At 28.1% G+C, this 24,854-nt stretch overlaps 1 protein-coding gene across 1 annotated transcript in view; it reads left to right on the forward strand.

The window, feature by feature from the left end:
• The window catches only part of LOC113377352 (very long-chain-fatty-acid--CoA ligase bubblegum-like), a 43,438-nt gene that overhangs the window by 15,183 nt on the left and 3,401 nt on the right, over window positions 1-24,854 (forward strand). The window contains exons 2-6 of the mRNA XM_026617639.1: window positions 11,946-11,994; window positions 22,986-23,077; window positions 23,582-23,654; window positions 23,728-23,932; window positions 24,463-24,597. Of these exons, the coding sequence (XP_026473424.1) occupies window positions 11,976-11,994; window positions 22,986-23,077; window positions 23,582-23,654; window positions 23,728-23,932; window positions 24,463-24,597 (524 nt within the window). The 5' untranslated portion in view covers window positions 11,946-11,975. The remainder of the gene's footprint in view (window positions 1-11,945; window positions 11,995-22,985; window positions 23,078-23,581; window positions 23,655-23,727; window positions 23,933-24,462; window positions 24,598-24,854) is intronic.

A 24,854-nucleotide genomic window follows, 5' to 3' on the forward strand; every position in this document is an offset into this window, starting at 1 on the left:
GCTCTCTTCATTCTTTCAACAATTTTATTTTATGAATACTCAACTGATATTAGCAGAAATTAATATGCAATATATGTAAATATGCATAAAAAATAACTATTGTTTCGTTTATTCTAACGAAATATATGTATATTATTTTCTATTTATGTTTATTTTCTGTTATATTATATATTTTTTTTCTTATATCTTTTTTAATTTTTAGTACTATTGTCGAAAATAGTACTTTGTGAACACACCTACGCCGACCCTCCCCCCCCCTTCCCATGTAAAAGCCCGACGCCTCTTTGAGAGAGCGCGCCAAAGGTTGGAAACCGCGGGCATATGTAATGTTACAATAAATAGTTTATTTATTGTAATAGTTTATTTATATAGTTTATGTATAATATAAGTATTGTGCCAAAAGAGCACTTGTTCTGGAACAATTTAATCTGTTTGTTATAACAAAAATTAGTTTAAAATATCCAGTCACGCATTTCGACTTTAACATGTTGACTGCCGCGGAAATTTTGAAAAGTTTTGCTAAATTAACAATTCGATTTAATCACATTATTATAACTCGTACTTCGCATCTTGGACACAATCGAAATACTACTACTACTTATCTTTTGGTTCCGCAGTCAACGTGTTAAAGTAAAATTTAGTCACGTACGAATAACTTTCGAGTGTACAAGTATGATCAGTCAAAATCAGCAGATAACAATATTTATTTTTTGTCTATTAGCGTGTACGTATTTTTTTGCAATTGTGACCGCGCAAATATTTTGATGGGCGCATTGTCGTATCATTATATATGCCAGACTAAGCTGTAGGCCTTGAACCTTGGGCTGTTGCATAATAAATAAATTTGTATAATTTATAAAATATCAATAATTATTATTAAATACAATTGACCAATATATAATCAAATACGGTTTTACTGACATTCATCGCATCCGTTTAACTATCGTTTATCTTTCATTTGACGTCTGCATTGTTTTATCTATTTTATATTTTTAACCCTCGTCACGTATAATCGTTGACAGATTTATATATTTAGTTTGACACATAGTTTCTGATAACAATAGATAAAAATTAATATCTGATTCGTTCGAATGTAAATCAGGAAATTCAAATCTATTCCTTAACGGAAAATTTTGTTAACCAGATTTTTTATAACTGAGGCGATAAATCGTCACCATAGGATAACCCATACTTTACCATGTACTCGTAATTTTTTTTCCCAGTTTTATTGGTCATTTTCATGTTCATATATATTTCGATTTAGAGTCAGAGCAGTTAGATACTATGAGGTCTAAATTTGTCAACAGGGTCTAATTTATCAAAAATAAAGTGTACAATTTTAAATTCAACTCGACTTCCATTTATCACTAACCGTTAAAAAAATTAAATATAATACGCCTAAATCATTGCTTGCCTTACGAGCAGTAGTAATAAAACTGAAACACAACATAAATTGGTGTTATATTTAACTTACATGAAACTAGATTTGATTTAAATATCAAGATGGTGCTTGATGAAACTAAATTTGATTTAAATATCAAGAAGATGGTGCTTAGTAGTATATTAAATGTTACATCTAAATTGACCACAAATAGTCACATTATCACCTCTGTATTCCGATAGTCATTATTAAAATATCAATTAAAATACTTAATGTATTGCATATAATAAACACATATTGAAATACATAATTAAAAATGCAAATAGATTCAATTTTTTGCATAATTCATAGGTTCAATTTTAAAACAAATATTTACATTAACATTTACCAATATATTTATACTGTGTAAATACGTTGATCTAGCAAAGTTCATTTGATACTTTTTAATAATTTAATTTGTATTAATTTAAAAATTTAATCTGATTACGCCTCTTAGTGTTTATTTTTGGTTAACAAATTTCAGTTTTTTTATTTAAATTTATTGCTGCGAGTTCTCTACTTTTCTTTCCACGTGTTTTATAATTGTGTGCAGTAAAAATAGATCGAAAGATATTTGGAATCTTGTCACTCATTTGAATAAATGAATAATTAAGACGATTCTATAAAATTTTCTGCTATAATGTTAAAGAACACAGACGATTTATGTTTTTTGTATATGTTTTCAACTCTTAATGAGGCAGATAGTGATATCTGGACTATATTATATTATATATAGTCATAGTTTTCCTTACATTTAATTAGTCACTCTAGTGCGCAATACCCATCCGGGGCAAAGGACAGTAAATTTTCTGTGGCGGCAAAATTTAGAAATTATTATAATATAATACAATATAACTAATTCTTCTTATTAACATTTTTAATTTCAAAAAATATAATTTACGCATTATGTATCAAAATATAAGAGAATACTATTAAAACAATTCCATTTTCATGAAGTTGTAAATGGCTAATATTTATTTCTTTTACTTATAGAAATTAATATATTTATGTATCAAATTTTCAAATTATTCATGTCTTTCTGAGCTATGAATTACTATTTAAATAAAATTTCATTGTTTTCATAATTCATAAATCAAGGGCGGCATTTTCGGCAATGTCCTCGGACGGTATAAATTTAATTACGACCCTAACAATTATCTTACTGAAGTACTTAAATTGGCGAGCGCCCCAAAATGATTTTCAATACCACTCTTATACGACATTATTAAATTAGTTAATTATTATTAAATTAGTTAAACATGAACAAAATAAACTTGTGTATATGATCCTTAGCTATCAATTTTTCAATAACTGTAAATAATTTTCACAGTTCTAAATAAGAATAAAAAGATACGCGTCTGTGGGCGCATGTTACGCTAAAGGAATTTCTAGGCGCTACTTCGTCATTTACGTAGGTATCAAATCATGACTAAAACCATTGACAAAACTCTGACTAACATTGTTTATAACTTCTCAAGTCGTTATAATTATAATTTCTATTATAATATGTATATGGATACCACTGTATTTTGAAGCAAAAATAGCTCCATCAATAAAAAAAAATCACTATAGCAGAAATTGGTAATAAATCTATCATATGGAGATTGGACAACCGTTTTATTTGTGTCTGCCATCTACAAAAAACCAAATCTTTTGAGAAGTTAACGCTGCAGCTCATATGACTCGTTGAACTCGAATTCATGTTAAAAACTAGCTGTAAGTGGAATTCTGTCTTAAGGCAATTAAGGCATCGTGCCTTAAGGCAAATTGCTGGAACTTCCCGTACCAAAAATTATTTTTTTAAAAACGATTAGCATTTTTGAAAAAAATTTACTTCAAAAAAATAAGATTTTTGACAAACAATTAGACAAAAAAATACTTTTTTTTGAAAAAAAAATTTTTTTAATTTTTTTTTTTTTTATTTTTTTTTTTGAAAAAAAATGTTTTCTTTATTTTGACATATTTTGAAAGATCTAAACTTTTTTTCAAAGCAATCGTACTGTACTGCTTTAACTGCATAAGACGAAATATCAAACCGCGTAAGCTCCGCGTCGACGTCTAACGCGTAAACATTGGTACGGAACCCATAGGAATGTAAACCAAAATTATACTTATTGTTAAAATCTCTATAAAATATCTGATAATTTGATGTGCATATGTCTAATGATCATTTTTGACCGCCAAATGGCATTTTTTTTTACTTTTTTCATTAGATCTCCGAAACCGCTAGACCTTTATGAAAATTTGATCGGTATTTCACCTTGTCAATACAAGTAAAACGTTTTTTGAATTATTAAAATCGGACGCTCCGTTCTCTTAAAACTGAGTTACCGTTTTCGGCACTTTTTGCCCCGTATCTTCGGAACGGCTAGACCTGACTTCGCCAAAAACTAATCAGCACGTCTCCTTATCAATACGAATCGAATGTTTTTTAAATTAATCAAATCGGTTGATCGGTGTTCCCGAAATCGTCGACGAAAATTTGTATCCGCACATACACACGCACACACACACACACGCACACACACGCACACACACACACACACACACACACACACACACACACACACACACACATCCATTTTTTCTAAGGTATGCCAAAATATTCAGAAACCTTTGAAACGTCGAGAAATGCAAAAATTTTCATTTTCGATTTTTTTGCGATTACTATAACTTACCCTACGGGAAGTTAATAATATAACAAAAAATCCATGAACAATGTTACTCCCCATAATAAAAGTTTAAAGAATTCACACTTTAGTATTAACGACAAACGTCGACTTCCTATAAAAACGTAAGTTTTTGTTTTTCACTGATCTTTTTTTTTTGCAGTAAAAGCACGTTAATGTACTCTTGAGAATCGGATTCTTTTTTCTTGATTTTTCCTTTACAACAAGAATTTTATATACAATATTCTTCTATATACTATTTTATGATTACCAGACAAAATTATTACACAAACTAGCTGTAAGTGGAATTCTGTCTTAAGGCAATTAGGGCATCGTGCCTTAAGGCAAATTGCTGGAACTTCCCGTACCAAAAATTATTTTTTTTTTTAAAAACGATTAAAATTGAAAAATTGAAAAAAATCTACTTCGAAAAAATAAGATTTTTGAGAAACTATAAATTGGACAAAACATTACTTTTTTTTGAAAAAAAAATTTTTTTAAAAAAAATTTAAAAAAAAAATTTTTTTTTAATTTTTTTTTTTTAAATGTTTTCTTTATTTTGACATATTTTGGAAGATCTGAACTTGTTTCTCAGAGCAATCGTACTGCTTTAACTGCATAGAGACGAAATATAAAGCGCGTAAGCGCGGCGTCGCTGTCTAACGGGTAAACATTGATACGGAACCCATAGGAAAATAAACAAAATTTATACTTATTGTTAAAATCTCTATAAATATCTGAAAATTTGATGTGCATATGTCTAATGATCATTTTTGACCGCCAAATGACATTTTTTTTTACTTTTTTCGTTATATCTCCGAAACCGCTAGACCTGCCTTTATGAAAATTTGATCAATTCTTCATCTTGTCAATACAAGTAAAATGTTTTTTGAATTATTAAAATCGGACGCTCCGTTCTCTTAAAAACTGAGTTACCGTTTTCGGCACTTTTTGCCCCGTATCTCCGGAACGGCTAGACCTGCCTTCGCCAAAAACTAATCAGCACGTCTCCTTATCAATACGAATCGAATGTTTTTTGAATTATGCAAATCGGTTGATCCGTGTTCCCGAAATCGTCGACGAAAAATTGTATCCGCATATACATACACATACACACACAAACACACACACACAACACACACACACACACACCCACACACCACACACACACATCCACACATTTTTTTCTAAGGTATGCCAAAATATTCAGAAATCTCTGAAACGTAAAGATATATAAAAATTTTCATTTTCGATTTTTTTGCGATTACTATAACTTACCCTACGGGAAGTTAAAAAATGTGAATTTGCTTATATGTACGATACTGTGATTTTGTTCACACTATTTTTAGCGATTATATTTTAATATATAATTTATTTTTAATGGCTTGTGATCCATATAATAAAACGGATAGTAAATTTTATGTTTGTAAAAAAATTTAAACTAAGAGTATAACCATTCCAATATGAAACCTTGTTTTGATTTTCTTGACGTTTTTTACCTTATCATTAATTAAAAATAATTTTAACACGTTGAAGACCCGCGAATCGTCGCCATATCAGTTTATGGATTATTTTATGGTTGCAAAATGGTTTAGAAAACAATATTGAAAAAAATTTATAATTACAATTCCTTTTCAAGAACATTATTCTCACCATATTTAATAATGTGTAAACAAATAAAGTATATTGCTGTGAATTTTTTATGGCAAATAACTCCAGTGTTTGTGATTTTTGAGAATAAATGTAAACAGCTCTATGACAAAATTTGTAGTTAATTCAACAGTACAGTATTGACATTTAGATATTTTATTGAATATGAGGAATAAATTTCATCATCAATTAAATTTCTTTGAAGGTCTCACGCAAATATCTTTCGTATGTAACGAAGGCTACCTTGCACTTTTAAAGCAATCTCTATTGATTATGCAATAATTAGATACTTTTTTGAAACTTGACATGTAGAAATTTTTTTATAAAAAAAATCATACTATCCGGTGCATTAAAATTCCATTTATTGCAAATCGTGATAGTTATTTATTTGATCATAATTGAATTTCGTGAAAACAAAAATCATGTCAAGCAGAACCTAAAAATCTTTAATATTTACTCAAAAAAATTTTAAGATAGAATTATCTAGCATAATTCTAACTAAATGCACTAACTTTAGTTGAAACTTGCCAACACACTTTAGTATTATTTTTCTGAAGGAAAAACTCGATTATAAAAATCTTGGGACGATTATATATTTTTTAGTGGTCCTAGAATTGTTATTCATAGTCACGGTTCGAAAGTTTAAATGAACAAAATTAATAAAAGTTCATCACAATAATCGATAAATGGTCATAATTTCACCAAAGCATAAATTTCACTTAAATATTCCTAATTACCAAATAACCCAAGATATTTTTTTATAACTTCTCATAGGATAGTTATAGTAATCGGACGAAAACCGAAAATGAAAATTTTTGCATATCTTTACGTTTTGAAAGTTTCTGAACATTTTGGCATGTACTTTTGGAAACATACTTACTTTTGGGAAAATTTAGTTTGAAATTTTTTTTTTCAAAATTTTTGTTTGTATATCGAAAATAATGCAGATTTTAATTTTAATTCTGGTTAAAGTTTTAAAGCTCACTTATATACTTTAAATAATTTAATCTTTATAATTCAGTTTATATAACTCTTATAAATATTAGACAAATTCACAGTTTATACTTGTTTATCTATGGTTACAGTACTTATACTGATCTATATAAAAATATTTAATATTTCTTGAACGTTTCGTTACGGTACGGGAAGTTCCAGCAATTTGCCTTAAGGCACGGTGCCATACACAACTAGTGTATTTTTTTTCAGGACCGTTCAAGTCAATACTATTACCCAGTTTTGGCTTGTCGTGAAGGTCTGGGACACTATTGTTTTTATCGAAGAATTTTTGCATTATTTTTAATATTATATTTTAAAATTTTTAGTGTCATTAAATTACATAATTATTTAATTGCATTATAATTTGACGATTGTGTTAATATCATATTATAGGTAGGTGCGCAATGACTATTACAAAGTTTTGTATTTATTTGTTATTGTAAATAGTGTTATAAAACAAAAAACGCGTATCCACGAGTATTCTATCCTTTGTACTCTTATTTATTTGAATTTGTTATTGTTCATTATTATTACTAGATGTTAAATTATTTAACATCTATTATAATTCATTATTATTACTAGATGTTAAATCATTTAATTATTTGTAATAAATATTGTAATTAAAAAAGAGTTGAAAGGTGTATCGTCTTCATGTAGATTTATTTATTTTGATACTGCTAAAACTTGGAGCGGAAAGTTTTAATAGCAATAAAGTAGGTGAACTTTTCGTCCAACCTGTAGAGCCTCACTAATAAACTTGATATGTTTTCACATACCCATTAGGTAATAAAGAAATTTTTCTGTAATTTTTTGGCGAGTTGCAATAAAAATTAATACTGAATATAGTAGTTTTTATCCGAGGTACCGAAAGCTTCAGTTTCAGTATTTTTGGGATATCTCCGCATAACTCTCTTCAAATTTAAGGATATGGTAACTTCACATTATCGTGATCTGATCGAAATCGAATCGTGAAATTCATCTGAAAAAAGTGAGCTGTTTCAGTGTTTCACCTGTATTAATTGCACTTTCGCACACTTGGATTAAACGATGCGGATTACTCTATGCGGAGCTCATTCTTGTTTCTGTGTTTTGCATCTTTTGCGTTCTACTTATCAAGCTTTCTCCGTATCTAATTCTCTTTGTATGAACACTGATCCCACCATCCTTCTCTTGAGAAAGGTCACGATCATCATCTAGTCAATTACTCTATCGTAAAGTCATGCTTTTGGACGGTGGAATTAATAACTAACATGTAAATAATTAATCATCCAAACAATCGTTGCATTCTGAAAGTAGTAAAATTTATATGATAATTTACTTCAGTTTTTCCTACTCTTTCCGTTATAAGTGAACGGACATGAAAATAAATTGATGGTTTAATTTCCTCTATTCTGTTTAAATATTTATCCCGTTATCGAGAAAAAAAATCTTGCAATTTCTATTAGTATGCCAAACCTCCGATATTTATTACAATCGGTGCTTTTTGTTCACTAATCTTAATTTTTGACAAAAAACATTTTAATCGATGTATCTATTCAAATTTAACCCTTTCGCTACCATTGTCGTCTATAGGCGGCATCCGTTTGACGACTTCTGATTATTATGTGTCGTCCATTGACGACATCCAATACGCGCCCTCTTTTGCTTCGTTGATTTATGACTGTTTTAAATTATCAAAAAATTTTATTTGTTGTTGTGGTTTTCAGTACAGGTGTAATTTCTAAATACATTTTACTCCAGTTATTTAAGCTTAAATTCGGTAACAATCTTGGAATTCGAGATACCCGGCTACAAGTCTCTAAATACTTGTATATTGACACCCTAAAGTTGTCTCAAAACCTACATATGGTAAGGTGTCAAAACCATGTGTAGGTTTTGAGACAACTTTATGGTATCAATAAACAAATATTTACATACTTACAACTGAGTATTTCGAATTCCAAGGTAATCTTACTATAATGACTGGACGATTTTTATTGATTTGAAAACGGAAAATATATTTGGTATTTAAGTCATTTTTTAAAGATTTTGAAATATCTTTAAAAATTGATGAAACAATTCATTTATATCTGATGTATTTTAACCCTTTTGTTACGAGCGTCGCCTATAGGCAACATCCGCTTGACGCCTTTGTGTACGAGTGTCGTCTATAGACGACATCCAATGGATCATATTGTGCTTTAATTTTTTTTTGCTATAAATTTAATGATTGAAAATTTTATTTGTTAATGTGGATATTACAGTTCTTTACAAGTGTACTTTTTAATTTCTAAATACATTTCTATTGGTAATAACTCCAAAATCTTAAAATATTTTATGCAGGAGTGACATATCTGCGAAAAACTCTTCTGCACCAGAAAAACTAATAAAAGTGTGTACCAGTGAAACTTGATACATGTCAATTTTTTTTTAATAAAAACTTTTTATATATAGAGCAATTTACATTAATTTTCAATGTACTATAATATATGTAAATCAATAAAACACAAAATATCGGTCGGTGCGCTTTATGGGCAAAAATTGCATCTTTATATCTGAAAACCTGCTTCTGTAAAAAAAAACTGCATCCAATTCAATAACTGCAATATGATATCACTGACAAATATGTTTATTTCTTGTGCAAATTCAATAAAACTTGACTAAATTTTGAGTAATTAACTTCCCGTAGGGCAAGTTATAGTAATCGCAAAAAAATCGAAAATGAAAATTTTTGCATTTCTCGACGTTTCAAAGGTTTCTGAATATTTTGGCATACCTTAGAAAAAATGGATGTATGTGTGTGTGTGTGCGTGCGTGTGTGTGTGTATGTATGTGCGGATACAAATTTTCGTCGACGATTTCGGGAACACCGATCAACCGATTTGAATAATTAAAAAAACATTCAATTCGTATTGATAAGGAGACGTGCTGATTAGTTTTTGGCGAAGGCAGGTTTAGCCGTTCCGAAGATACGGGGCAAAAAGTGCCTAAAACGGTAACTCAATTTTTAAGAGAACGGAGCGTCCGATTTTAATAATTCAAAAAACATTTTACTTGTATTGACAAGATGAACAATTGATAAAATTTTCATGAAGGCAGGTCTAGCGGTTTCGGAGATCTAGTAAAAAAAGTAAAAAAAAATGCCATTTGGCGGTCAAAAATAATCATTAGACATATGAACATCAAATTATCAGATATTTTATAGAGATTTTAACAATAAGTATAATTTTGGTTTACATTCCTATGGGTTCCGTACCAATGTTTATGCGTTAGACGGCGACGCGGCGCTTACGCGCTTTGATATTTCGTCTTTATGCAGTTAAAGCAGTACGATTGCTTTAAAAAAAGTTTATATCTTCCAAAATATGTCAAAATAAAGAAAACATTTTTTTTCAAAAAAAAAAAATAAAAAATTTTTTTTTTCAAAAAAAAGTAATTTTTTGTCCAATTTAGTTTCTCAAAAATCTTATTTTTACGAAGTAAAATTTTTTCGAAAATGTTAATCGTTTTTAAAAAAAATAATAATTTTTGGTACGGGAAGTTCCAGCAATTTGCCTTAAGGCACGATGCCCTAATTGCCTTAAGACAGAATTCCACTTACAGCTAGTTCTTACTCTTTCCGTTATAAGTAAACGGACATGAAAATAAATTGATGGTTTAATTTCCTCTATTCTGTTTAAATATTTATCCCGTTATCGAAAAAAGATATTGTAATTTTTATTACCTATGCTGAACCTCAGATATTTATTACAAACGCTGCTTTTTTATCACAAATCTTAATTTTTCAAATTTCTCTCTTTTGCTACCATTGTCGTCTATAGGCGACATCCGTTTGACGACTTCTGAGTACGTGTGTCATCTATTGACGACATTATGTATGTCCACTTTTGCTCCAAAATTTATTACTCGATTTGAACTATCGAGAATTCTTATTTATTGTGGTTTTAAGTTTAGGTGTAATTTTTAAATACATTTAAGCTGAAATTAGGTAACAACTTGGAATTGATTGACACCCTAAAGTTGTCTCAAAACCTACATATGGTAGGGTCAATACTATGTGTAGTTTTGAGGTAACTTTAGGGTATCAATATACAAATATTTACAGACTTGCAACTGAGTATTTCGAATTCCAAGGTAAATTTACTATAATGACTGGACGATTTTTATTGATTTGATTTAAACACCAAATATATTTTCCGTTTTCAATTTTTTATATTTTGAAATACCTTTAAACATTGGTGTAACATTACTTTTACATCTCATGTATTTTAACCCTTTTGCTACGAGCATCGTCTATGGGCAACATCCGCTTGACGCCTTTGTGTACGAGTGTCGTCTATAGACGACATTCAGTGGGTCATATTGTGATTTAAGATTTTTTGCTATAAATTTAATCTTTGAAAATTTTATTTGTTTTGGTTGTTAGTTCTTTACAAGTGTACTTTTTAATTTTTAAATACATTTCTGTTGGTAATAACTCCAAAATCTTAAAATATTTTATGCAGGAGTGACACTTCTGCAAAAAACTCTGCTGTAGCAGAAAGGCTAAAATAAAAACGTTTGATATAAAAATCAAGTCACAATAATTTTCAATGTACTATAATATATGTAAATCAATAAAACACAAAATATCGGTCGGTGCGCTTTATGGGCAAAAATTGCATCTTTATATCTGAAAACCTGCTTCTGTAAAAAAAAAACTGCATCCAATTCAATAACTGCAATATGATATCACTGACAAATATGTTTATTTCTTGTGCAAATACAATAAAACTTGACTAAATTTTGAGTAATTATATTTATTTCTAATAAAACGTTCAAAAGAAATCATTAATCAAAGTAACTTCACTTACTTCATACAAATTACAAACGTTTTCAATCTGTTTTCTGATTGCAAATATTTTGCATATGATCAAGAATTTTAAATATGTTCTGAACTAAATAAAAAATTAACTTGTCGGAGAGTTTCATTGTTTCTAGTTTTCACACACAACTGTCGGAAGTTTATGAGAAAATTAGTTTGCATGCAATAATTTTCAACAAATTTTAGCATGGTTAGTTAGATATTTATTAATTAAGCTTGCACAATTTTCAAATGCTCTAGGCCGAATAAAATACTTGAAATTTTCAAGTGAGAATGATAAAATTTTAATTATAACTATTCTAATAATTAACATTTTTTAAAAAATTACTTCATATTAGGTTTTCTAATGTTATTTTTTTTATTTCAGAATTCTACTGTGATCAATTGAATATCAACCATGGGTGTGACCGCAGGAAGTGAGTACACTTATAATATAATTATTATAATTTTACATACATCATTCGAACATCTTTAAACTGTCTTAGAATAAATTTGCTATGTAAATATTCAAAATATTAGATTAGTCCAGTCAATTTTTGTCTTATAGAGATTTTTATAAGAATATTCAATAGAAACTTGAAAGTTTCTACTGTATTGTCTCTACAAGAAAATATGCTCATTGTCAGCTATTAGGTCTTTAATATCACCCGGGCGTTAATGTATATATTTCTTATTTTTATTCATGATCAGAAGGGGTGTGTACTCGTACATCATAAACTATTTTACAAATAAATGGAAAACACCCAGAACAAATTATTTCTAATAAATTATCATTTACGATATCAATTCTTAATCAACTCTGATTTGAGAGCCTTGAACGTTCATTTTCAAATTAATCAATTGTAGTCGGAATTAACATTTTAGGAGGTAATTTACAATTTGGTGCTTTATTTTACTCAAATGTCTTATTTATTAACAACACTGTTTCGTTATAAAATAATGCTTTTTTAAAAATTCAACTAACAAGTTATTTCTCAAAATAAAAAAGCCATGTAACTTATTTAATGGTATTATATTAAATTTGCATTATATTTAATTTCATTGCACAGTCATTATATATTTTGATTTCATATTATATACATATATGAAAAGGCAAATTTAAGTACGAGATAGGTTTAATAGTTCTCAGTGTGGGTGCTATAATAATTTAGTAACTATTCAACAAATCTATAATATTTCTATATTTCTACTTTGAAATTTAACATCTTTAATAAACAACATATTGTTACATGGATACATTTCTGAAGTGACTCAAAATACATGTGATTATGCAAATTCTTATAAATTTGTAATATTTATATCAATTTTGGATAACATTTGATACATTATATCAGCAAATCTAATGGATTTGATCAATCACTTGATTTGATAATTGTTGTTAATTGATGCGAGGCAACATTTCAAAAATACTTTAATGTTAGTAATATTTGTAAGTTCTTTACAAACACTTACACAAATTTAATCATTGTGTATTATTTAAGTTCATTTTTTAAGCATTAACTAAACTACTCAAGAATGATTTTTTGATTGTGTCGAAGAATCGACGAAGCTATATGGATCAATGACGTAATTAGTAATCATTATTGTACATCTCATTTTACTGTATATTACTAAATTTTCAAATTTAGTATAAACCCAATTTCTTCGAGCGATATAAATTAGTGATGATTATTTATTATAACGCCCATTAGTTTTATTCCATCCATGAGATCATTTTGTTTGATATGAAAATTGATTTACTACAAAATATGAATGTTTTTTTTCTATGATACAATTTTATCTGATCTGTTCAAAGTCTAATAAAAAATAAGTGGCGTGAACCCAATTAAATGATCTGTCATCGTGATATCCGGATTGTACTTTGTCATGAGTGCACTATTATTTTATCTAGTTGATATAGAAAAAAAATCGTCTGGTCGTTTTTTATGAAATTTTGAATACTTAATGTGCGCTAGATTATTTTCGTATCTTTGTAGTAGGGACATACGCAGGGGTCTGAATTAACAATTCATAGGGCCATACGTAAGGGTCATATGTCGCCGAAACATTCCAAATTATAATCTTATAATCTGGAAAATTATGCTATCGTAAAGGTTATTATGCCTAAGATACATATGATAATTTGATCATGTTTAGATCATTTTCGGGATTCATTATTATAAGTGTTTATGTCACAATTATTTCCTGATCGTTTCCAAAATTCATGTAAAAAATAGGTCGATAGTGCCGATATTTCAATTGTTTATATAATAGTTATGATTTGAACATCTGTTGATGAAAATTCTTTTCTCTTAGAAGCATTAACGGAAGAAAAATGTTCTAAATATAGGTTTAATTGTGGAATTCTCGCCATTTGAACTTGGCCGCGATATAATTATTTGTTAATAGAAACTAAAGTTTTGTCACGGAAATCCTTCATAACTATTTTTTTGCGTTATATATAATTAATATAAAATTTATGAAAACACTGCATGTAGTCACACGAGCTATTAAAATAAATTCATTAGCATTTAGTTAGTTTAGTAACCAATGACTCGCAAATGGCAAATACTCAATTTTTTTTTGAATTTTATTCGAAGCAAATACTCCAGTCAACGGAGCGTTTCTGGTCTGAATCTTTTTACTCTGATTTGCATGAAATTTTGGAATTAGGTTTATCTTACCCTCACGTTCAAAAGGGAGAACAAGTCGGACTTCGCCACCACCCCCCTGGGGGGATAAGACCCCTTTTTAGTTCTGTAATTTTATTTTTTTCAAAATAACGTCGGATATAGATAGAAGAACTAATAAGAAAAAATGTCTCTTAAAGTTTTTCAAAAAAACTAATACATTCAAAGTTACAGGCTATTTCTTGTTTTTTTTTGCAAATACCTCTTAAAATATAAAAATCGTGATAAATCGGTGTTTTATAAAATGTTCTAGGAATAATATTAAGCTATATTTGAGAGAGGAATCTCGTTTTTTTTATTTCGATGGTGGCGGACTCCAAATTGTTTTCACTTTTGGGCTTCAAGGAAACATAAACCTAATTCCAAAATTTTATGCAAATTGGAGCACAGTAAAAAAAAACTCAAAAGTTATATTCTTTTTCCCTCTCCGTTTACTGCACTAAAATACTACTTAATGTTTTAATATCAGTTGTCATTTCAATCATAATTTAATGAAAATACTATAACTTTCCACATTTTAACCACCAACTTTGTCAGTACGTATGTTATTTCGATTTTATATTGCGTAACATATTGTACAATTTTATTCATAATTAAATATTGAAATTAATCTAGCTTTTATATTTAATTAATTCATGCTCTATATTTTCACATGCACACATTTTGCATTCAAATTCGCTAAAAATAATTTTAATTCAAGCATAATAGAAATTAATTGAAAATAAAAATTCTTCAAAAATTAAGGACAATCCAGGATGGTACAATCTAATACCGGGCAAATATTGATCCTAAAAAAAAATCCGAGACACCAGGTGGAAATCCTGGAATGTCCTGGCGCCTCAGGAGCGTATGGTCACCTTATTATACTTTCAATGATTTTTTTGTTATTTAAATTAACATCTTCAAAACATTTCAACAGTGAACAAAAATTGCGAGCATAAATATAGATAGAGCCAAATGGGTTAATGCCCATTATATCAGAAAAATTTTCACATGGGCCATGGTATCCTTGTAAGATAATTTACTTACAAATGTATTGAGAAAACATAATGTATACTCGTAGCATTTTTTTGCAAAAATTTCTGGAAAATCTTTGTCACATATGTATAACTAACACGGCTCTAGATTAAAGCTTTTTTCTTGACAATCCAAAAAATGTTGAAGTCGGAAATATGTCTGACAATTAACGTGTTAATCGGTTTTCCAATAATGCTCAAGTATCTTTAAAACTTACGTCTATTACATATGTCTAATACATATAGTTGAAGCACTAAATTTTCAAGTCATCCTGAAAATGCATAATTATTAGTGTATAAAATTTCACATCTCAATAGAGTTGTTTAAAGATTATATGATTTACTTTATTCAAACATATTTGATCTATTACTCTCGAAATTCTAATCCAAAAATTATAGTCAATTACTTACATTGGCATATTTTTCGAGGTGAAAGTGCGGTTTCTGTGCGCTATCAAAGATTATCCCTTCGATCTAAAACCGAAAAAATCTCGAATTCTGTTTATCATTGTTCGTGAGATAAATAACCTTATAAAAAATCTATTTAAAAACTCTAGGTTCATAGTACAAATAACGTGAAATCTCGCTGGAATCTCTTTATCTAACGTCGGGAATTAAATCAGCTCGCGTTCACTTGACCGTCTTATCGTGGCGTTATTGATAACTGAAATGTTTGAAAATATTCTACGATATTTTGAAAACTTTTCTTAGTTGCTTGATTGAAACCGACGCGAGTTGACGAAGTTGCTTATTAAAATATTTACAAGTTACGTGCTTTGTTACAAAATCAGTTCTACCATTCATTAGAATAATTGAATCGCTGGTGGTCAGTACAGAGTAAGTTGATTTTTTTTAACCTAATAATTTTGTTCAATTAATAAAATTAGTTAAAATTCACACATTTTGATATTCACATATCTTGCATCTACATATTTAGTGTTAAAAAAATAAGTTATAATTTCATTTCAAATTATTTCCATTCAATTCGGTCGTTTCCGCGCAGTGAACTTTTTAGTGTTTTTTCCAAAAATTCTATTTTTTGTGATAAAAATTGCACAATATATATTACAATAATCTTGTGGATAGAAAAATAATCACTTTCATAAAATTATTTTTTTATTTTATTTTTACCAATGCTGATACTGATGCGACACTTGTCTTCTAGACCGCGTTAAAATTCGTTAATTGAATATATCCAACATAATTACTAAATTTATAATAATTATATATAAAATATCATTTCTAATTTTATCATAGAAGCAAAAGTGTAAATTATAAAATTTCAGTGTAACTAAAACTAAATTAGTGCTTTTTCTTATTAACATAATCACTGCAGTATATAGCATCTTTAAGTACACGTAATAAAATCTGAATAAATAATTCATTAGATTAGTCAAATTTACAAATTCTGGTATATAAATACTTACACATTGTATATGTAATAGTCTACCAATATAAAGTTCCATTATTTTAACACTAAGATAAAACTAAAGCATTCAAAAAATATAAGCTTTCTGATTTATACGTTTCAATCTACGTCAAGAGCATAATTCAGTGGCTATATTTTATTTATTATTAATAAAAAAAAACTAACAATAGTTTGTATAACTACAATAGTACTTATAAGTGTTTTGCACCAATCAATGCACATAAGCATCACACTTTTTCATTAGTGATTACAATCAAGGTATTAATAATCAAAACTATTTTTTGAAGTGTTACTATGATATAATAAAAGATTCGACAACGAAATCAAATGTCGTTTTATACATTATGCATTTCTTTTAATTTTTATCAATTGCTGAAATACGGTTGAAGAATATTATGTATTAGAAAAGAAACGTGTTACATTGCTCTTGTTTATGCCTATATTGTTAAGCTTTTCAAATCTACCTTTTTCGCACCGTAAACTGAAAAAATATTGTTCCGAACTAAAATCTTTCACACTAAATATTTCTAGGAGCTTTACTTTAGCAATTGATAATCTTAATATTTAAAAAATATATGGATTTGTATATATTACATTCTTAATTACAATCGTAATAACTTTTTTTAACGCAAATTATCAGACACCATCTCCTACACTTACTACAACTGAACACATTCGTAGTGTATTAAGAAATCCTATATTAACTAAATATACTTTCATGAAAATTCAAAATCGACACAAATAATACCAAGATAACATCAGTAACCTGTAAATTTTTCTCAATCTATAAAATCTTATTTGAAATTCTAATAAGTTTATTAGAGATTCGGGTCGCATTGTCACATATAAGCCATTCTCGAATCAAGAAATTCTAGCACAAAAAAAATCGTAAGAATTGCCCCAGACCCTTAGAGAAATTTTAAGATTTGACACTTTTTATCAACTGACACATTGTACTACTTTGCATATATGCCATAGTTTCAAAAATATTATTATATAATACTAAAATACAATCTTCAATCTTGTGCAACTTATTTTTGTGGTGATCTAATCGCAGTTCGTGGGGTCATTTATTATAGCGATTAGCTAATTTTACTTCTACACTCTTTTTGCAAAGTGTTTATACACGCACAATTTCTATTTACATAAAAAATGTAACATTTTTTTTTATATTTTAAAAATTTATTTTAAAAATTTAACACAATGTTTTTTATCAGAATTTTCTATATAATTAATATTGTATACGAAAGTGTACATTCCTTTCAATTCTTTTGTGATAAAAATATATTATGTAAAGATTTTTTTATATATGTCATAAATAATGTATCCAAGATTATAATTACATTATCATATGATCGAAGGTTATCGGTAATTCGGAGATTTTGCTACAATTTCACTTGTAATTGTGATACTAGAGCTATATAAAAGTGATTGTGATAATAGCTATTAAAAAAAACAACTTCAAGATTGAAAAAATAATCACAAAAATATACAGCAGCTCAATATGTTGTAGATTTACTCGAATAATTGAATAACATTATGAAAGATGAATTATTAACCCTTTCGACTCAAATGCAAAAATTCATAAAATTCTCGGAATTCGTGAGTGGAAAGTGTTGAATACAATTTCAGAAAACAATTTTAAAAAATATCGGTTATGAAAATCAATAGCCGCACAAATGTATAACAAAGTAATATTTTTGTACCATAGCCATTCTTTAATGAACTAAACAAAATTTTTAAAATATTATATTAAGTTCAAATCATAACTAAATAGTGTTTAATACTTTATCATTTACAGAATTAAGTTTTTTCATCATTTACCTCAGTCTGGAATTTACATTACAGCATATTTCGAATTACAAATAAATTACTCAAAAAATTAGATACTATTTCAATATTCACAATTAGTAATATTTATGAATGAAACTCTCAATTTAATCCTAGTCATACCATTTTTCATTTAAACTTGATACGGTCTTCTATTTTGTACTATATTTTTTATATACCCAATGTTACTAGATCTTATTTTATTTAAAATTGTAACAAATATTGAAATTAAAAAAAAAAATTTAATAGTGTGATTTTAATTCAGTTATATTATTACACAAAATTAATTACTCATCAATTTTTTTGGAATATTAATAACGTAATATGTAAAAAAAATCGACGTGTGCATCACAGAAGCAAGTTTAACAATTTTATTGATAAGTTTCTATTAAGAGTTTCATTACATACATGTGCATTGCCAAAATTATATTTATATATAATTTTTTTTTAATGTGACATCGAATGTTATTTTCACTCTTAAGATTTCTATCTTATCAACTATGAACAAGCGCTTTTAATCTGATTTTAAGATATCGAATTAATTGAACGTATTAATTTAAATTACCTTGCAATCCTTGCTATCTAAATAAATATTCTTTAAACTTCAATTTAATCACATGTCCACTCGAAATATTCTAAAGTACATCAACAATATTATATATAAGCGTGCATAATTTTTCAGAGATAGTACAGTATTGTAATAATTATACAGTATCGTAATTTTATACTCATATTTATTTCACTACTAATGAACTAGTAGTGTTTAATTAGAAAGATGAATCTAGTTCTAACAAGCTCCTGTAATTCAGTTAGATCTTAGGATATCGATTAAAATATTAAGTTCAAATTCAAATTTCATTTGATACTCGTAGGACCGACAATGCTAAAATATTTATAGATGTAATCCTTTCAAGTTACTTTTTTTTAAGTACCTAGATGATTCGCAAACTTAATTTTCATCTATATTTAATTTTAACATTTTATCTAGTTAAGCTCCTCGGTTTGCACGATTATACATTTTGTTACAAAGTTACTAATTATTTATATATTATTACATAAAACGCTTTCTTATTCACAAATAATCTTATTCAACTATAATGAACATGTAGTTAATATAACTATAAAGAACATAATGTCCACACATGACAAAAATATGAATCGAATAAAATAGATGTGGGTTTAGAGAATAGGTCCCAAGCTTGTTTGTGTCGTAGACCCCTTAGGCTTTGTCATGGACCCCCTATAACCAATATAGATTTTTTTTACAAATTTCTATTTGTACTAACTTTTAGTATTGAACATTCGAAATAGAGATTTAAGTACAAGTTTGGACATTAATTGACTTTAAAATAATAATAAAAAATAGATATTAACAAGGTGTGCTCGTGAATTCTAAAATTCTTTTTCGCTGATGTGGAGCCTTGAGAAGTTGTCATGGACCACTTTGGGAATCACTGGTATAGAGCAGAGTTTCTTAAACTTTTGTATTTCGGGATCCATTTTACGATTGCTAGTTTCTTGACGACCCCATTGATGACTACGAGTTTTTTTGACGACCCCACAGATATTAAAAAATAAATTAATATTTTTTAATAATTTATATATTTGGTAACAATATATATATAAATATGAAACTATAGTTTAAGAATTTGTTGAACATACAAAAATCAAGACGTGATGTTATAAAACGATATAAATATTTGACATTAAAATCACTCGCGATCCCAGAATATTTCGCCACAGCCCCTTTTGGGGTCACGACCCATAGTTTAAGAAGCCCTGGTCTATAGGAATAGCGATTTTATACAATTATTTCATAAATTCTCAAGAAACAATAATACATAGTAAGAGATAATAATACAAACTAAGATGATCTGCATATAGGGGAGACTGGGTACGGTTGTGCCAGGGTACAGTAGTAACAGTCGTTACAACAGCTAAACTATACTAATTTTGAGATAATGATTCAAAGGGAGAAAGATGATGTATGTTTGTTCAAACAAGTTTACATTATTGCATTGAGTCAGCGCCCTACACTAACGTGATCTGTAGACCGCATTGCAAAGAGTCAAAAATATTTTTTTTGTTAGATTCCTTTTAATAACTATTACTTATATACATATACATCACTTTCTTATTTTGATGTAAGTTTAACATTAGTAGTTAATTTTCAGCAATTTTTCCGTAGATGCATAATTTAGTACATGCATAACGATAATTTGTTTTCAAAAGTGTACGTTGGGTACGATTGTGACATGTGATTTGGGTCTTGTTCTTTTCACGTGAAGATTAAACAAATAAAATTAACTAAGACAAAATAAAAGAATTTCTTATTAACTGTTCAAAAAAAAAGTTATATTTATGATCATTTGTTTAAATGATACATGTTTCTGACAATAAAAGTCGTTATAAACCATTTTGATGCTCATCTATTTTTATGCCTGTCACAACCGTTCTAGGGGGGTGTGGATGGTTGTAACACTCGCCCTTTTCTTATATGAATGATTTTGATCACATTTAAGGATAGTATTTCAGTATTTCCACGTAGATAAATGTTTAAATTGCCATTTAATTTACTTTTCTACCAGTTTAAGTGGCAAGTTAAGCAAAGTATTACTGATCAAAAAAAAAAATGGCACAACCGTACCCGGTCTCCCTTACTTTAGTTATAATTTGGTTTTTATTATAATTTTGTATCAACTTATTGCATTTTTTTTATTTATAAACCTACAATTTTAATTCAAGCTTTTAGTGTCTGCAGGAACTCAGTTTTTTTTTACATATAGTGTAAACTAACGCTTACTGGTTTACATTTCAATATTATAATGCAAACTTTGATTGAAAATGTCTGCAAGTGATCGAGATTCAACTTTTTATTTTTTAACCTATGACATCGTTTTTAAGGTATTCCTGTCTCGCTGTGACGATGGTCAATAAAATAAAATCGAACTTTTCTCATTGACATTGCAGAATTTGCCATTCCGTTACAATGAATTATTCAATATTATTTATTAATCAAATTGATTGTATTAATCTTTGCACTTATTGTGTATAATTTCATAACTGTTTTCGCGTGTTCTATGACGTTGAGATTTGATTATGTGAAGTATTTAAATGTGGTGATAAGGTTCTTTAAAATCATATGTGTTAAATGCATTCGCAAAATAATAATTGAATCTTGCATTATTAAATTAGTTATTAGTTCATAGCATTTGTTTGTACAGAACAATAGTTGATTTACATCGATTGTACATACCAGTATTTAGTTCTTAATTTTTATTTATATATTAGAAAATATAATAAAAATATACGTTTTGTTCTAAAATTCTGTGCTAAATCCTTGACTTGAATTCACAGTACATGAATGCATTTCAATATTGGATAAGAGTCTAAAAAAGGTTTTTTTAGCTTTCTAGCTAAGCTTCTTAAACATCTACCTTAGAATAGTTAATATTCAAGATAAGCATTTCTCAATTTTTTAATATCAGCATCGAAAATAAAAGAAATTACTACATTGTAGTGGCGCTCTATATTACAAGCGCCAATAAGAATAGTTGAACAAATATGTACAAATAATTTTTAGAATTTGCATTTTCAAATGAGTGATATTCAAAAATTGATTTATAGATACTATGTCTATTATACAGTAATGTTTCATGTAATAATAAATTTGTGTTTAGAACCACTTAGAACTCTTTCACTAGAAGTTCTCTATAATCAAACGCGTGTATTTTTAATTGGTTATCAATTTTAGTATTGATCACTAATCTTTTGTACTATTACAAAAGACAAATATATAATAGGATAAAATGTTGACATAAAAAGCGACTTTAATACGAACATTTTAAACAAGCTATCTAATTAAATGTATAATTTCGTTTATGTATTACTGTTACCTCATATCAAAAGTCTGAGATTTTTGAGGTAATTTTTTAATTCAAATTTATTTTCCTACCGGTTTATACAAAAACAATAAGAGGAGATTGCTCATAAAATATATGAAAGATATAATGCTTATCAGAATTTAGTAGATTGACCCAACGACGTATCCTCTAAAAATCTATTGTTAGAAGTAATTAATTATTTCTGGTTTCATTTTTCATTGCTATTTATTTATTCAATTTATGCGCAAATGAAAATGTTTCTTCTTCATATTCGTATTAAAATAATTAACGAATATTGTGTAGTCTTTCAATCTCGATCTTTTCATTTGACTCATATTTATATATATATATATATATATATATATATATATATATATATATATATATATATATATATATAAAGTATTTAACATTTATCGGCGACAGACTTAATAAAAACAAATAAAAATAAAAATTATGATCATACTTCAACGTAAATTTTTTAAGTATATAAATTTGACGTATCAGATTATTTGTTTTGGGATTAGGTTTTTATATTTTTTTAAATTTTTTTTATAAATTTTAAAATTACCATCACAGGTAAAAATCCCACTAGAGAGAATAGCTTCGAAATGGACGAGTCGCCCCTCACAAAATCACAGGAGTTTGATAAAATTGATGTGACTGAAACGGTAAGTTAAAAATTGACATACTTATGCTTATTTATCTATGCATACTTTGTTTTTCGTGGCCAACTGCGCCAGAAAAGAAAGCTTTTCCCGATTAATTTGAATATTAACACTTTGGTGTCCCACAATGTTAATCAAAATCTATCTCATGTCGCCGGCTTTAATTTCGTAATTTGATGTGGAAGAATTCCATTTTTTGTGTGATTAGCAGTACAACAATCACCTATAAGTAATAGTACAAAACAGCTTTAAAAATATATTTTGTTTCGATCCCCAACTTTCGGCCCTACAAGCACAAGTTAACTCTTGACCGGTCATCAATTTGATTTACGAATGTGTTAATTTACAAAATTAAACTAAACCGAAAAATGGTCCTAAAATTTTTATAATGGATAAAGTAATTTTTGTGAATATAATAATAATGTGCAATCTCTATTTAAAAATATATTTGCTTGATCGTCGATATACACTACTGAAATTCTTGCAACTGAAACAATTTTATTTTAGATACCTGAAAATGGATTAAAATCAAACGGAATATCTCCAAAGCCCGTTGAAAAATCTCCAGTATACCTTGATGGTAAGCAAGTCATATGGTTTATAACTCGACTAATACATTATAAAAATAAATTTAATCTATTATTAAATTTAAGGTCCTGACCAGATTTTGCCAAGCGATGTTATTACTACAACGGATCCTGCGGGATGTGTAAAAATCGAACTTGGAACTCACGGGATGAGTTCCGCCCCGCCAATATCAATTCCTGGTTTACTTGCTCGCGCTGTGAGAAGACATCCTGATGGTGTTGCATTAGCCAGCAAAAACGAGAAGAACGAATGGGTCAAATACACGTACAGGTACAGAGATTAATAGTAAATAAACAGTAACTAATTACTTCAAGCGCGGAATTGAGAGGGTCTAAATTTAATCATACCTAATACAAAATTCTTTTATAATCCAATAGTGAAATTTAACCAATTTTACTTGATACTATTTATTTGTTACCAAATAACAATGCAATTTTCTAATTGCGCACAATTTTCGGAAAAGGATCATCTTACGGCCATCACACTTTTCTGTTATAGAATTATAATAAACCAAAAACGCATTTGAAAACACTTTATAGTTTAGACTACTTCGAAATTAAATAGTAATTTGTTGTATACATTCTTAATTTATCTGTCAATAACTTAAATCCGTTCATTATATGTATTTTTTAATCCAAGTCATTGTACCAAACATCTAATTATAAATTCAAATCAACAATTAATTATTGCTCATAGTGTTCAAATTATTAGAAACTGCTATCAAATTATTATTTACGATTTCTATAAGCTTTTAAATTAAATTGCCGATTCTTAACAATTTTCTATTTTCTTTCTTTCAGTGAATATCTTCGAGAGGTCCGTACTGTTGCCAAAGCTTTCCTCAAGCTTGGCTTACAAAGGCACCATTCTGTCTGCATTCTTGGTTTCAATTCACCCGAGTGGTTCATATCTGATGTGGCGGCTATTTTTGCTGGGTAATTTATTTAATAAACACATTATTACGATCATCTTACACAATGTGCCGAAATAGATTATTATACCGTAATTATCTTTTATCATTATCGGATAATCTGCAATTTCTTACAATCTAAGTGAAAAAGGTGGCAATGATGTACACCAACATTTATTCCGTGAAGAACGAAATGGAACTTCATCATTAATAATACTATGTTCCGATTTGAATTTTAATTACGTTTATTTTTAATGTTTAAATTCATATTATTCATTCCTA

The sequence above is a fragment of the Ctenocephalides felis genome, unplaced genomic scaffold (genome assembly GCF_003426905.1).
Source record: "Ctenocephalides felis isolate EL2017-DRISC unplaced genomic scaffold, ASM342690v1 CF-g0.4_SCAFFOLD_01886, whole genome shotgun sequence".
Classification (NCBI taxonomy): Eukaryota; Metazoa; Arthropoda; class Insecta; order Siphonaptera; family Pulicidae; genus Ctenocephalides; species Ctenocephalides felis.